General features: G+C 35.6%; 1 protein-coding gene and 1 long non-coding RNA gene across 10 annotated transcripts in view; one reads left to right on the plus strand and one right to left on the minus strand.

Moving 5' to 3' along the window:
* Positions 1-17176, minus strand: part of LOC124375096 (trichohyalin) — a 91130-nt gene that overhangs the window by 47752 nt on the left and 26202 nt on the right. For 5 of the 9 annotated variants that reach the window (XM_046833231.1, XM_046833225.1, XM_046833213.1 and 2 more), the window contains exon 2: positions 9279-10103. The exons of 2 other annotated variants lie outside the window; for them this stretch is intronic. In XM_046833231.1, coding sequence (XP_046689187.1) covers positions 9279-10103 — 825 coding nt within the window. Of the gene's footprint in view, positions 1-9278; positions 10418-11135; positions 11186-17176 lie in introns of those variants that run through there. 2 more of the 9 variants (XM_046833237.1, XM_046833223.1) reach the window with 2 other exon arrangements.
* Positions 13457-15750, plus strand: LOC124375187. The gene is made up of 2 exons (XR_006923663.1): positions 13457-14794; positions 15273-15750. It is a non-coding gene; the product is annotated as an uncharacterized LOC124375187 (long non-coding RNA).

Consider the following 17176-nt stretch of genomic DNA (forward strand, 5'->3'; position numbering starts at 1 on the left):
TGAGAAATCCACGATAGAGCGAGTACAGTGCCACTGCCACCGAGTCTCGTGTTCTCGGAACCTTGCCGTCTCTTCTATTTCGGTTGGTTACGTTGGCAAGCGTGTCGTTCACTGCACATTACGCTGTATAAACTGTGTACGCCTTCGGTGTAGATTGTCTCTATAACAAACGCACTGCAGTAATAAACTGCACTACAGTATTTGTCCTCTCTGTTATAAAGATGGAGCCGATACCAGAGCCTATTGTTCCCGGTTTATACCCCACCCGTGCCAAATCTACCGTTGCGCAAATGGTTGCTAGCGAGTTCAGCGAGCTTTAATTACTTCGTTCCCGATTCCTGGTTGGAGGTCGTTTGTACTCTTCGTAGGAACGGTAAAAATACATACGGATATATTTACACACGGGCTCATAATATGATCTTTAAACATTTAAAGCTCCAGTAATTTAAAACAATTTAGCAAAGTAGCCTACCTGAGTTTGTTTATGTTTGCTTGTTGTTGTATTCTTGATAGTCTTACGACTAATTTTATTTTTGATCTAAATGCAATTTTACCAAGTATAATACGATATTTATAAATATTAACACAGGACTGCCAAATTAATACAAGAAACGTATAAATGTAATATTTTAACATTATAAAGCACGGTTACGTAATAATTCAACGATTGTATTGATACAATTTATTTCCTAACGAACTCGTTTAATGATACTGGCCATACCCCCACCCCCTTTCCACTGCTAATAAACTGCTTTCTCTTTTACTGCTTCCTATTCAAAGAGTGTGACCAATTCATTTGTCTTATAACTCGAATCTTAATCGATACTTTCTTTCAAATTGATGACTGTTTTGTTGGATATACACATATTGTACAGAACAGCCTTAGTAATTACGTTTCTACTTGTAAAAATAAAACATTGCAAATAAAAAGGGCTTATTGTAACTTTCATGTTATCTACATCTGTGTTTTTCACTTTTCAGGGAGCTGTTCTTTAGGAACCGGTGTATAACCTTAAGCAAAAACATAAAATCAAGCGCTACAATATTCACCATTGTTATTGTATAAAATGGCAGTAAACCATAGTTTTCAAGTCTCTAAAATGAAACGAATTAAAATATGCCGCTTCCGGATATTAACAAGAAAACAAAACTCTAAATAATAATAAGATCTGAAATGTATGTGTCAAAAATAACGTTTTCTTGAACTATAAATCCTCACAAAACAAGTACAAGTAGTCTGTAACCCAAGGAAGCAATAATTTTTGATATATTTACTATTATAATTTATTAATATTTAGTACAAAATAGTACGATTAAATAGAACTTTCAAACCCTAACAACGTCCGCCAATTTGTTTGTGAGCAGTCCACATTTTATTATTTTGGTCTCATCTCATCAATACCTTAATAATAGGCAGTGCTGACGTTCAAAGTTTCTCAAAAGATTGGTTATCTTAGAGAAAAAAAGGAAACACTAAATGCTTCCATATTTTGATGAGTAAAATGTCACATGTATGAGTAAAACCAGATACGATATATAGTCTACGTAAATTCACAAATAGTCAACATCATATAGTGAATAAATAGTTATTATTGTTTCTCAATTACACTATTTAAATGGTAAAAAGTGGTGTTTCATTTTAGTGAATCACTTTCTTAAACAAAATTGATTCCGTGTATTTTTTGCATCCCCGAAAAGTTTTCTTAGACACTGTTGAACTGCTAATTTATTTCAATGTTCATAGGGTATTATTTTTGCCATCCTTGTGGAAAATAACCATGGTTCTCTGAGATATTATTAATATTCGTAATTTTTGTTTCTGTGGACGGAAGGATACCTGAAACATGTATCACATGCAATTGTAAAATTTGTCTGATGGCAATCATAGCTAAAATTAGTCTATAAAAATAGCATAATTGATAATAGCGAGTAAATGAAAACACACACACACACACACTCAAATAGAACTAATAGCGTAGGATATATAAGACATTAAAAATTTTTAAATGTTTATGATTCAATGAAAATGTTTTATATACATTTATTATAGTATACAAAATTATTTCCTTAAAATTCAGTCTTATATTCTGTCCCTGCGCCTAATGGTACAAAATAGACCAAAGTTCCTACCTTAAATGCCTATAATTTTTCGGGGAATGGTTGTTTTTTTTAATTTGTTATGTTTCTAAGGAATTTAATGGTTAGCCTGGGACTCTGCAATGAAAAAATATCCAACCAAGAACCAATTGCACTACGATTGTGCAGTTACAAACAATATTGCGTGCACTGACCCTGGTTTGGAATATCCGTATGATTTAGGCATAATGAATGTTCGGCATAGTCTGAACATAGTAAACAGTTAGTTACGTTCAACGTGACCTGAGCCTGGTAGGAAATAGTTAAGTTTAAAATTGTCATATAATTAGTTACATAGCTACTTTATTATAAAAATACTTTTACTTTAAATATATTTATTTATTTACTGTAGAATATACAGTTTGCATTAACAGTTAACTACCCACCTTCTGTTTGGGGCAAACTAAAGAGCAGTTATCTGCTGTAGTATACAATATCTCTTGATTCGTTATGCCGGACATAAACTGTATATGCTGTATATACGGCCAAAACACGTAAATAAATAAAAGTATGATTTAGACTTATTTACACAATAAAATGCTATTTGACGATTATCTCGTTAAACAATCAATATTCTACAATAATTGCACAAACCCCGACGAGAGCTCAACTATTGACAATAAACTAAATTTAGATTTTTTTAATATTATTGTAATCACAATTTCTGAAGTAAATGCCAAAAAGCTAACATTTTTTATATATTAGTATACAAATGTTTTTTTATCGTCAGATAACAAATATGTGAGTAATATTCGTAAGGTTAGAAACACTATCTCAATAAAGTTAACAATTTACTAACCTAAATTAAAAAGTATAAAGCAACACACTTGTCAAAAACAATGGTTAGAAGAAAAACGGCGCAAAATATAATAATTATTAAGAAAATCCGCAAACATGAAATGCTGATGATTACTGGATTCCAAAATACTGGAGGCCAAATTAATAGAAATAACGATAAAACATAATATGAGAAATAAATGGTAAACAAGTGAACAGGTAAACATCAACTTCAAAACAAGATTACAAATATCGAAACAAATACATTAGGAGACCACATTAAGTTTACTTTAAAGGTTAAACATAATTTTAAAGACGTTTTGAATATTCAATTTTCAAGTTTTGAATAAGAAAAGTCAGTAGAGAAATTTGCAAACGGGAAGTATGACTTACAGTAGAAGCCAGATGTGCACCGTGGAAGACAAGACTGTTGAAATGGACGCTGGTTGGCAACACTGTTCCTAGTTTAATGGCTCGTAGCTTTTGAGTCGTGCTCAAGTAACCCACTGTGCTGTTGTAACAGCGGCCGGGGAGCCACTTAATAGGCCAAGGTGCGTCAACTATTTATACAAACCCCTGACCGGCTGCTCTGTAGTGTGTGGCCCCCGACCAGTTGGGACGTGATGTCTCAAGATCAGGGGCACCAAGCCGTGGAGCACGCAGTAGTGCTGCAGAATCGAGAGCAGACGACATCCGCACTTGTTTATCTTCTCAAGGCTATCGGTATTTGTCAGATCCTGGCGTAATCAAATAGAAAGTATTGTTCCCCAACCAGACGGAACGGAACTGTGTACCAGTACCTCTCCAAGAAATTATGTTCGAGTCATCGGTGTAAATTAAGGTTGAAGGCGAGATCTATTCAGCATTGGCAAGGCTTTTGATTTCAACTCAACTCGCGAAGCCAGATATTACGCGACACTGATTTCAAAATTGCTGGTCATTGCATCACCATTAGTCTGATCTTGTACTATAGGATCGCGTACTATAATACAAATATATACGCGTATAGTACAATAATAATGTATGTATAATACGTTACTCTATGCTTAATAAAGTGAATGAAAGATACTTTGCTTCAAGAAAACTTACTTTTGTGATGTGTCTGAAGAAGATATCCTTGATATCGAAAGGCCTCACAAAATAATAAAAGTGTTAAATTTTGGTTTTATGTTTCAATGTAAATAAGAAAACTTACCATTGATAAAACCCCGACAGATCGTTCTTAAAATCGTGTTGTTGGTCCGTCCTTGTAACAACTCTTGACAAGGTTCTCGACACTTAAAACTTGGTATATAGCTTCCTCCTGGTTCAAGGATTTTGGGGTTATAAGCTCAAATTAAAGGCGATTGTATAAACACAATTATTACAATTATTTTCTTCTAGGTAATTATGGAGGCACGACTAAAATGGCAGAATAAACTAATTTTAAAACAAACTGAGTACAGTCATATAGAAGTTATCCATCAAGCCTGTGATGAATTTACTTTGTTGTATTATATTGGTAAGACCTTGATAATACTAGTTCTAAGATAACAATTGTAATTCATGTAATCAAATCTGTACTCAAATATACCAGTGACAAAGGTAAATGGAAACTTTTAATGAAAAAAAAAAAAAAATATAATGAAACTTTCGTTAGTTCTGTCCAGGTCCTTCAAAATCGACTTAATGGTGTTAGTAAGAAAGCTTCAAGCCCTAATACTTTAATTTTTGTTCACGTCGCGTCGCCTTTTATGAATTGCCACATACCAATAACATGTACCACATTATTATTATTGTCGCCCGTTTTTAACCATAGCCTACAGTACTAGCCAAGATTGCCAAGGTTAGATATGGTTACCATGCATATTATTGAAAAAGTAATTGAAAAAATTATTTTGAAATATTACAGTTTTGATCTGACTAAAAATAGCCTTCTTATACATAAATCCTTTCTTAACTCAAAACATAAAAATTTTGAGTCGTTACAGCGACATAAAAAATATATCTTTTAAATTAGAATTGTATAAATTTTGTTTTATTTACTTATATCTCAATGCTATTTCATATAATATAATAACATTCATAATAAATTTTAAAAATAATTCGCATAAAACAAAAATTAGTAAACATTTGTTTGGAACATGATAATTTATTTTTATTATTAATATTATAATCATGGGTATCAATATAAACTAAATCAACAGGTCATAGACACAATTGAAGTTCTTACCATAGAATTAAGCTAAGCTACAAAATTTTCTAAAAACTCGACATTTCGCAATAATTTAAAATTTCGGAAATTGCTACTATTAGGTCAACTTAATAATATGACACTCAAAAGGGTTTCGAGCGGTGTTTCTCAGCGCCCCTTGATCCTAATCGGTTAAAATACAGAATATGCGGCGCGGCGTTTGATTGAACAGTGCCTAATATTAATAAACAGTGACTTTGATATATCAAATGTCGTCGGTTAAAGGGTTAACACACACAATGAATGATGACAATGGCATGACATATTTGATTAGAAGGCGTTCATCTGCTGTATTTGTTCGATTCACGCCGATTAGTTTAAAATGTAGTCAATTAGTTTCAAATAGTTCAGGACGCGAGAGGCAATTTGCATTGTATAAGCAAACAACCTGGTTTTTTTCTTGAAAACGTCAGAGAAATTTCTGTTAAGAAAGAAATCTATTGTCAGCCATTTTAGTTTTGGCGGTAGTCGAAGTGGAAGGGTATCAAAAGGGTTAAAAATATGAAATGATGTTTTTGTTCTCAGATTATTTTTTAATCTTGTCACACATAACACCAGCAGTCAGACACGTAAATTAATGTTCTATCACACACCGTTAAACTTGCGCTTACAGTCTCTTTGTCTGGATGTCTGACGGTGATGTAACTATTTAATGACAGTCGGTTTAAATACGAGATCATAATAAGACATAAATAAAATCTCAAAAACAAATGTAGTTTTAGATTTTGACCCTTTCAATTGCCTTCCTCTTCCTTCGACCTCCACAAAAACTAGTACGACCGACGATCTATTTCTTTTCTCGGAAAATTTCCTCCATCGATTTAGTAAAAATCAGGCTGTGTGTTTGTTTATAGGTGCAGATTGCCTTTCGATTCCTGGACTATAACAGTGATCCAGTGTGAAATGTTGCACTCCACTGTCCGAACGACATCACGTTTTCTATCTGAAAGCCGAGACTATATAACAATCGCTGACTGAGAATTGGCAAACGTGAAGACAATGTGACGGACTGATTTCGGTTACTTTTCTCCATATTGTCAAGAATATCCACATACATTTTGGAAAATTTGATACCGTACAGAAACACCGTCGATAAACACAACCGCGGCTGTAACGAAATTATTATACCCATCAGAGAGACTCGTGGGCGCGGCATGTTATGTGTAGGCCCAAACACTTCCCACTCATATTTGTAGGCAATAATTTTGTCGTCACTGCATAAATAACCTCTTAATGGTCATAAATCTTCAACTCTTCGCGGATATAAAAAGCATCGTCTCAAATGTCTTACGTTCAAAATTGCACCTTTTGTCATTTCTAAATTTACTTTCTTGAAAGGAATGAACTAAGTGTTGCTGTGGAACTAATACACTTTAAACCGTTACATTTAACATAGATGCAAGTGGTAAATTAATATTTATTAAACTTGTGTACAGTGATTTTGTACAGTTCACCTAGTGAGTTACATATACATTTATTTCTTAATCCACTATGTCCCCAAGAATAATAATTATAAAAAAATAAATTATGTAGATATTATTTAATGTACCATATGTAATTTTGTAGAGCAAAGTAATTTATTAATAGCTAGTAATACTACTTCTCAGAAATTTGTGGCTAATCGTCAAGCAACACTGCGGTGTCGGAAATTCCACGTCCTTATTGTTCATGGACCACACCGGATATTGTTATTGTACTCTGACCTTTGATTCTTTTATACTCTTTGAAGAACTAAGGGGTTAAATAAAACATACTTTAGCGCAATTCCTGAATTCAAAATAAATAAGGTGTTCATAAATGTGAATAAAAACTTAATACAGAAATATTTATTAGATCCGAAAACTATTGCAACAATCTGCAACACAACACATACACACAACTACACGAAGCGCGCTTTCATGCTCTTGAGATATTACTCATGACGTTCTTGTAGAAACGCTCTATCAGGAATGTGAAACAATCAGCGACACAACACATACACACAACTACACGAAGCGCGCTTTCACGCCATTGAGATATTACTCATGACGTTCCCTGTAGAAACGCTCTACCAGGAACGTGAAACAATCAGCGACACAACACATACACACGACTACACGAAGCGCGCTTTCATGCCCTTGAGATATTACTCGTGACGTCGCTGTAGAAACGCTCTATCAGGAATGTGAAACAATCAGCGACACAACACATACACACAACTACACGAAGCGCGCTTTCACGCTCTTGAGATATTACTCATGACGTTCTTGTAGAAACGCTCTATCAGGAATGTGAAACAATCAGCGACACAACACATACACACAACTACACGAAGCGCGCTTTCATGCTCTTGAGATATTACTCATGACGTTCTTGTAGAAACGCTCTATCAGGAATGTGAAACAATCAGCGACACAACACATACACACAACTACACGAAGCGCGCTTTCACGCTCTTGAGATATTACTCATGACGTTCTTGTAGAAACGCTCTATCAGGAATGTGAAACAATCAGCGACACAACACATACACACAACTACACGAAGCGCGCTTTCATGCTCTTGAGATATTACTCATGACGTTCTTGTAGAAACGCTCTATCAGGAATGTGAAACAATCAGCGACACAACACATACACACAACTACACGAAGCGCGCTTTCACGCCATTGAGATATTACTCATGACGTCCCTGTAGAAACGCTCTACCAGGAACGTGAAACAATCAGCGACACAACACATACACACGACTACACGAAGCGCGCTTTCACGCCCTTGAGATATTACTCGTGACGTCGCTGTAGAAACGCTCTACCAGGAACGTGAAACAATCTGCGACACGACGCATACACACAACTACACGAAGCGCGCTTTCACGCCCTTGAGATATTACTCATGACGTCCCTGTAGAAACTTATTTTTGTGATTTAGTAATATTTATACATCACTTAATAAATGGTAAAAATAATGTTCTACATATTTTAGTTTTAGGTGTAAAGCTAAAATCAAGATGGCCGCCAGGATACTCTTGGGTTTCTAAGGCTTTTTTACACCAAAACTTATATATGTTAAAGCTCAGGAAACTTAGAATGAAGTTGTGAGGAATAAAGCAGTGTTTAAAGCACGTTCATGTGTCATGAGTATTAAATCACACGTTTGTTTACCATCTAATCTGTGAGCTTCATTTGAAAATAAATTAATTAATGGACTATTATATACTAAGCTTAAACAATCTTTTTCAAGTGATGGTGCTCATACAGGCTGATTTAGGAGATTTCATTCAGAAAATTTCGAAAACTATTAGTAAAAATAGTTTAGTAAAATGTATGATTAGTTTTATGTATAACTTGTGGCATCATAATCTAACCATTTGATGAATCATTTAAATGACGTTTAAGAAAATATTCATTAATCAAAATCTTCCCCGGTCTCTAGAAGTTTACGCCTTTTTTCATCCAAAACAATTTAAACAGATAACAATTTTAGAGTTTCCAGAATTATTAGCCAGAATTTGATGGTCAATAATCTAGTGCTGGATGATGGCATTTATAGGCTATTGTTAACAAACTAGAAAACAATCAGAAAACCAGCGTTGTTTTGGCGCCTTCATAAAAGTGTATATCAATCTTTCAAAAGTGTCAGCTGTGAGAATTATAAAACTTTAGTATATTTTTACTAATATAAATCACACTTACATATGCACTTTCAAAGTAGTTTTGATTTTAAGTTGCTTGGTCACAGATAACTGAATTAAATTTGACAGCTAATTTTATGTTTAAATTCGTATAGTGTGCACGTAACTAGTTAAGTTAGTAAATTGTATTTAATGCTTCTTAATAATGCTATTATAGTGACTGTGCTTCCATGACGCAAACAGTTCTACAATTCCTGTAGCTTACAATCAAAATGTAATATAGTTTACTTACCGAAAAGATATAATAGTTTTAGTATTGCTTTCAAGTTCTAAAAATAGATTTAAGAATGAAATTAACACGTCATTTTTTATGTTAACATTTACCATTTTAGACATTTAAAATTCATCATCTGTGCCAGACTGCAAAATATGACTCACAAAATTAATTCAATTTAAAAAGTTGGTGAGCATTATAAAAACACACAATTTGAAACCACAGAAAACACAATTATTTGCTTACTTGACAATCTCTTCCGGGTATTCCTCTTCTATGGTTGGCTGGGTGACATTTCCACTGTCTTCTTCGTCATCATCGTCATCTTCATCTTCGTTATCCTCCTCCTCCTCCTCCTCCTGGTCCTCCGACTGCACTTCCTCCTCCTCTTCTTCACTAATCTCCTCCGCTATGTCGTACAGCTCTCCGGGATTGTGAGACATTCCTTCGCAAATCTTTCTTTCCATCGAACAATTTTTATCCTCTTCGGGTTCAGGAACTTCTGTAACGGGTTCCGATTCGGTGTCGCAGCTTTCCTCCCCGTCCGCACTGGGGAAGTCCAAATTTGCCCCGAGAGGACCTCTCGAATCTTCCGAAAGATTTACCACTAAATCCGAAAAATCAGGCGAATCTATCACTACTTCACTGGACACTACCGTCAAATGCTTCGACAACACTGGGGTATTCGGTGCGGTTTTAAATACGATATCACTGTCAGTGCGGTCACCACTTCCGCTACTAACGTTACTTCCGGCTCGCTCGAACACGTCACTTGTCACGGAGTCTTCGGTCCGGAAGCCGTCGTCTTCACTGGCCACTGGACTCGGTCTGGGCGAGGGCGACTCTGCAAGTGTCGGCAATTCAATGGGAGCCAAGTATTGTTGTTCGTCTTTGGGGGTCAGAAAGCGGTCGCTCGGTGTTTCCACATTTGCCTGAAATCCTTCATTGGAGTTCGAGTGTGGTGTGTTGTTCGTGTGCTGGGATTCTGTGTCGACGTTTGGAACGGGAGTTTCTGGTGGGGGTTTCAAGATTTCCTTCGACGATTGAATGTCTGATATCCCCAGATTCAAGCTGGAATCAGAAGACGATGAAGGTTGGACGGAATGAGTTGCGGGAGGCGGCTCTTTTTTCGAATCGTTACGCTTCGCGAAAGGCGAAAAGGAAGATTTTTCTTTAGGTTTATCCTTCTTTTCGCCGTCATCTTTGGATTTACCGCGTTTGAAAAAACTGAACATTGCTCACAACGAGTTGAGCTGGAGACGACAAAGACTCGTGGACACCTGATGCCTCTGAAAATACCCACCGCGCCGCCACTGACACTGACTACATCTATTTTCGCTCGGACTCTCCAGTGCGCGGTAAGCGGTGTTCACGCTGCGGCGGGCGCCCACGGACTGAGGCAGACTGTGCTGACGTCACAGGACATACGTCAGCTGGTCTCAACAGCTGTTAGAAACTGTCATTCACAGCTGATTAGTTTGTTATGCTTTTACTGCGGCACTGTCGCCAGGCAGTATACGAGTTCATTGTAAAGCTATGTGATTAAATTGGTTCCACAAGCAATAACCAAGGACCACGCTTCTAATTTCAAGCCAGTCGTTTAATATTCTTAAAAATAACTTCGGCACTCAATTGATCTAAACTCACAATTTGGTTTCTGCTAATGTGTAACATTACTGGCTGTAAATGTTAGTTCTGTAGGAAAAGAGTAATGTATTTTTATTTTTAAGTGATATAATTAATAACATTCACATTTTATATATAAAGTCCATTAATTTTGAATACAGCAGTAGGTTTTATTTTTTCAAAATAATACTGAATTTTTACATAACAGCCGGTTTATTAAAAAAGGTACTACTCACCGAGTATATTAGTTTGGCAATGCGAAATAACAAAATAATGTTCTATTAAAACTATATTCTACTGTTGTTTTCATTTCGCTCTCATTATAGTTTCAATTTTATATATTTTTTAACGAATTAGTTGAACATTTTCGTATACAAATGTAGTACTTCAATAATAATAAAAATAATTAAACATAATTTTTAATTTCAAGTTTCAAACAGAAAACAAATTAACTACGTAACAATTATTATTAGTTACAATGAACAGGAAGCACAACAGGCATTAACTATCATTTACAAAACATATAATAGTTGAAACACAAAAACAACGTTTTAGACAAATTTCACAAAAAAAATATATTTTTAATCAAGAACTGAAAGATGTTGTGCGGGTGAGACTACGACATGGGGTGACATTCTACTGTACGTATGGTTGGCACAAAATAGTGTGTTACAACAACTGCGTCATGTTTTGATCGCCGAGAAAGCGTACCAAGTATGCCATTATTGGCCGGATAGTTTTGGCCAGATGTTCTACTCTCGGATATAATTAGCCTTGGCTAACTGTACACCGCAATGTTCCAAAACTGGCTAATTGGATATTACTTCATTCATAAATTTATACGACTGAGTCATCCTCGATTTGATTGTAATGCATATTCCGACGAAGAGAACTACACGTACTGTATTGAAGGTTTAACATGTTTTAGGTGGAAGTTATATACAATTGCCATTTGAAAAAAGTTTACTTCTTAACTCACCCTCCTTGTTTGCTGTTTAGGAGATTGTATGTTTTTATATTACATTAAGGGGGTTATGTAATACCATAACATAATGTAATACAGAAAAGGTAAACTCTTAGTAAATATGAAAAGGAGTACTACTGACGCAGTGTTTACAATGCCGATCCTTGTGGGACTCCACACTTGGATGACTGGCTGGATTACATGATCTCACACAGTTTCTGCAGTTATGACGATCATTTTACTTTAAATACTGAAGTTTATATGGCTCTCTCGGAAAACTTTAGAGGCGATTCCCCTAAATAACTGAGACTTTTGGCCGAAACTAACCAACCAAGTTCTCCACAACGGTCAGATCCCGCTCAATTGATATTGCTCGTGGATGAACTAAAAAGTCTGTTCCTAAAAAATCCAAGTAACCACGATATTCGGCGAATTTCAACTAGTCACTCATTTATTACCAAGTGATTATCCATGACGCCTCTTTTATGCACCATATTGGGCATTCGGCGTTATTTGTCATTGCCTAACAACTACACAAGGGCCACATTCCGCCCAGCAACCGACCAGCCATCGTGTCACATATCGTGCATCGCATCGTACGACACCGAGTGTGGCGATCACGATGAGTGGCACTTTCCGACACATGGCGACCGGCTCAGCACTGGTCATCCTAAAGTTGCCTTCTTTAAATCGGGAGGCAGTTACAACTAGAAAGAACTGAAGCCACCTGGAGTTCCAACGGAAGGAAACTACACCCTGCAGTCGATACAGTTATATCCGGGCTCTTCCTAAGTTCAAAACCGTCGGATGAACTGTGAAGTGGTAGCTTTACAGTACAATAGGCTATTTTCTTTCTTGCGTTCTATGACAATAGTTGCGTGTATTTTCCACAAGTAAGAACATACCGAATCCAAACAACTCGTTTATCTATCAGAGTGGACAGGGTAGGCACTTGTAGTTTTGTACCTGGCGAAAGCGTTGACACACGTCGCGTGGGAAAATTCGATGTGTGCAACTTTTGGCAGCAGTGACCATAGCTGAATCAAAACGTACATACCAAAAATTATTGTTAGACACCGCCTCCACATTTGTCTTACGATCTCAATTCGATTTGGTAGAGATGATCTCCGTCAAAAGCCAAAGAACCGACTCGCTGGCTACCTCTGAAAACCTACCTAAAGAAAATTAAATAATGTTTTGTTAAATTAAACGTAAGATTGGATATTTTTAATGTCCTCTGTAACTCAGCAGACTGTTACCATTAAGCAATATAAATATAATTTTCTAAGTAATTTAAAACTTTGTAATCTACATCACGTTCAAGGCTCATAACATTTGATTGATAATGCTCATCGGGCATTATCAATTACCCTATACAGCAGAAGAAATATGGGTTAATTTATAACTGCTGTCTTTCCTTTCATCCTTTAACTCGAAAAGTCATTTCGGTCGATAAAGTAGAAGGGTTTCCGCCCAGGAACAACAAAAACATAAAAAACAAAAGAAAAACAAAAGTACGCAAGAGTGAGATATAAAGCGTTAATTTGATGGGCGTTATTTAGAAACACTGAAATAACAAGAAGTGGACATAAAGAGAGACGTAGTGGTCTTACTCAGGCAAATTTGGTAAATTGTTACACAAACTATACTGTAAGTAGGGGTTCTTCGTCAACGCACATCTGTTTATATTAAGATGGGCAATTCTGTCAGATCATCATTCGAATCATAGACAGAACTTGGATTACGTCACATATCAGGGGATGATCATGAAACGTTAGTTTGTGTAGTCGTACAAGGTTCTGCGCTGTTCTGCGCTGTTGGACACGCGCCAGTGATGATATTGGTGTGAGACACGTAGCGCTAGTGATAACATCGTCACGTGGGAGGTGAACATCGGTAATGTTCGGATCTGTGGCATCACTACTTGCTTAGCATGTATTGTGTTGCGCGAACAATACCTTAATGTGTGGAGTGTGGCCGTTATAGCATAACAAACTGCATTAATATGGCTAATGGCTTTTGAAGAAGTGTAAACCTTTTCTATAGAAAACTGAACTGAAATTTTAAAACACAACCACTTTTGGATGGATCTGCCTGTAGTGCTGTAAATTGTACAGTGTGATATAGCCCGGGAGCAACGAGTCAATTTGCACTTTGTAAACTCACAACGTAATTTTTCCTGAAATGTATAGAGAACTTTCTACTATAACCAATCAACCGTCAGCTACACTATTATAGTCGATTCCACGTTCACCGTGCAGTACAAGTCTAATGGGAGATACTCATGTTACTACTATCTTTACTGGGAACATCATGCCTAGTGTCATGCGGGTTGCGTCAACTGTCCTTGCGACCGCGTGAAGGCGCTTAATAGATTGTACTCTACCCTACCTTTTGTACCTTAGTTCATGTTTATATGTGTTTCATTTATCTGAGATGTTTGTATCACTATAAAAAGTGTATAAAAATATAGGTGTGAAAGGAATGTATAATTTACTATAAAACAATATGTGAATTAATTTACACTGAATTGATGTTTAATTGCTGAATCATTAAAATAGTATCATTGTGTCATGATAGAGACAACTTTTATAGCAGTGACAGTAAAACTGTTCTAGTTTTCTCATGATACTGTTGTTATTGATAACACAGCGTACCATAGCTGTAAAGTTGAAATAAAAATACCAAATACAAAATAAAAATACATAAAGATTTTGTCAACAAGTAAAAATGTACATTTTCCACCGGACAAATTGAAAAAAGAACTGCTAGTGGAGGTGCAAAGAATTAAGCACTTTTATTCACTAAACGTTACCGACGATATAGCCAAAATCGAAAACTCGTAAATTTGAGACTTTTGAGACTACTGTGAGTTAAATCCCATTGAGTTGGCCAAGTTAAAAGACATGTTGTAAATAACAAAACATATAACATCAAGCAAAAAGAGCCATTGATTGAAGACGCTTTTAAGGCCGCCACAAAAGAGCAATGGAAAATTACTGCAATGTATGTGGAAAAAATTAAGAAGAATGCGGAAGATAGATAATTAACAAGATGATGTGGACCATTAATTATTCAACTGTCTGAATCTTCAGCAAACTCGGAGAAGATAGTTCAACTGCGTCACAGTTCGGCTTGTGTTTGGAGTCGCTGTCTTACAGTAAATCAAGAGGTAATCTAAATAGTAACATAAATTATAAATATTACATAATTAGTATAAAATAATAAAAAAGAAAATAAACTGTAAATTTCAGTATAATTTTTAATAAATGTAAGTGGTTTCGCAGTTTAATATTATATTTTTTTATAAAAAACTCTAATACTTCAAATTTATTACTTGCATACACCTGTAATATTTATTTAACGAGTACATAATATACAGGTAACCTATAAATTGCCATTATTAATTTAGATTATTGATTAATTTGTAGTTGTAGTAATACAGTATATTTTAGTGACATATTTTGTAGTAATAACTATGGTAATACTTTAAATTTACCAAATTAATTTTATTTAACTGAAAAGTAACGTAATTGTAACCAATACATAGCATGCTTCTTGAAACAGTTGTTGTCTAAACCATTTTTCTTAAAGAAATACGTTTGAGAAGAACAAAAATATGTATAACCGAAATAACGTATTTATTCCAGCGTGTTTGCGGAGCGTGGCCCGGGGAGTCGATGTTTTGAGGACAGCTAGTACCACGAGAACTGCCGTTTAGATAACATCGCATTAGGTCGTCTCGTATTGCACAGGGAACGTGGAACCGAGTATAGTTTTGACAATAGTGTGAAGAGGAAGAAGGCACTGAATCTGTTAAAAGTACAACACTAAATATTTTCAAAGAACATATTTTTAATTTTATTTATTTATAAGTGACTGTCATACACCTGAATAATAATAAAATATTATTATTTTATTAGTATAAAATAATAATAAAAGGTCAGGCAACATGATAACCCCACCCCGTCTATTTGTTTAGACCAGGTTAAAAATGGCAAATTTTAAGTCTGTTAATCTCGATGGCTGACGCTGATATAATTATTATTTAGGTGTCGACTGTTGATTATGAGTGTGTTAAGTTAAATAAATATGACCTATGACGAATATAAAATTGGAAAAACATAACGCTTTCCATATATAGATCTTTCCATATCAGTCTCTACAATAAGTAGTGCAGCTGAAAATCGATTTATTTCAGTAGATTTATCGACTTTTAAATTTAGTTCTCAGCTCCGGAACTATAATAATGAGTAATCTATATTATAGTGCAAGGACATTACAAGCCTAGACATTACAAGGTTGTATTATTTATTAATAATGTAGGGTGATCTCAACTAATAAGTTTTAAACTAATCTTCTATACTCGTGGCATTTGAAGTTTAAACCGTATTTCTCAGGCCAATGCCATTAAACAACAGTGTATTAGCCACAATCTAGGCTTGCATTGATATGTCTCGTAGTAATAACTATCAACTAGTCAACAAATGCACTGGTATACTACTGTATTGAAATTCACTGAATTTATTAATTTCGTAACCGATTGATCAATTTCATACCTTTAAAAATTTACATTGCAAATGTAATTTTATATAACATTTTTCATTTAAAAGATGTGGAAATATTTAGTCATATAACGTGTTTACGAATCGCATTTATGGAGGGGGAGGTAGGCCAAGGTTCAAACGGTCTGGAAAAATCCTCTAAAAGGGTGTATCGTATCCTTCATGAATGTCCTGCCTACTGTGACAACTAGAGGCGGTATAAAAGAGCATAGGGAAAGTAAATATGATGTAATAACTTACATTTACAACCTAATAGCCAACACCAGATATAGCTATGCATCTATAGAGCTATAAAATTTGTTTGTTATTTAGTACATCATAGATATGAACGTACTTAGCAGTTCACCGGGGAGGTCATATAGCTGTAGAAGAAACTTACAACATTCGTTCAATAACTCGTTTAAACAGTTTTTGAAACACTGATCCTTATTAGTGAAGTTAGTGGCCCAGAAGTGTTTCGAACATAATAAATAAAAAAATAAACAATACGAAATAAAAGAAATATATAGGACAGACATCGTGTCATCTTTACCCGATCGTGGAATATGAATGATGTGAATATGATATAATGTACCGTAAAAGACGAGTACAATTACGAAGCACGAATGCTTGACTAGTAATGGGTGTCGCTTTATTACCACTGATGACAGTTTCTGTGATATGTCCTGTAGATAAGGCTATATGACCACATACGATAAGACATGGCTGGCTACATATTGTCAAATCTGAGAGACACACACACACACACACACACACACACACACACACACACACACACACACACACACCACGCACGCACACGCACGCAACGCACGCACCGCACGCACGCACGCACGCACGCACGCAGATATCACAAGATACTGACTAGATACGCCCAGATGATACATGACTAGGTACGATCAGATCAGATCGGAACACACACACACACACACACACACACACACACACACACACACACACACACACACACACACACACACACACACACA

This window comes from Homalodisca vitripennis, chromosome 1 (genome assembly GCF_021130785.1).
Source record: "Homalodisca vitripennis isolate AUS2020 chromosome 1, UT_GWSS_2.1, whole genome shotgun sequence".
NCBI lineage: Eukaryota > Metazoa > Arthropoda > Insecta > Hemiptera > Cicadellidae > Homalodisca > Homalodisca vitripennis.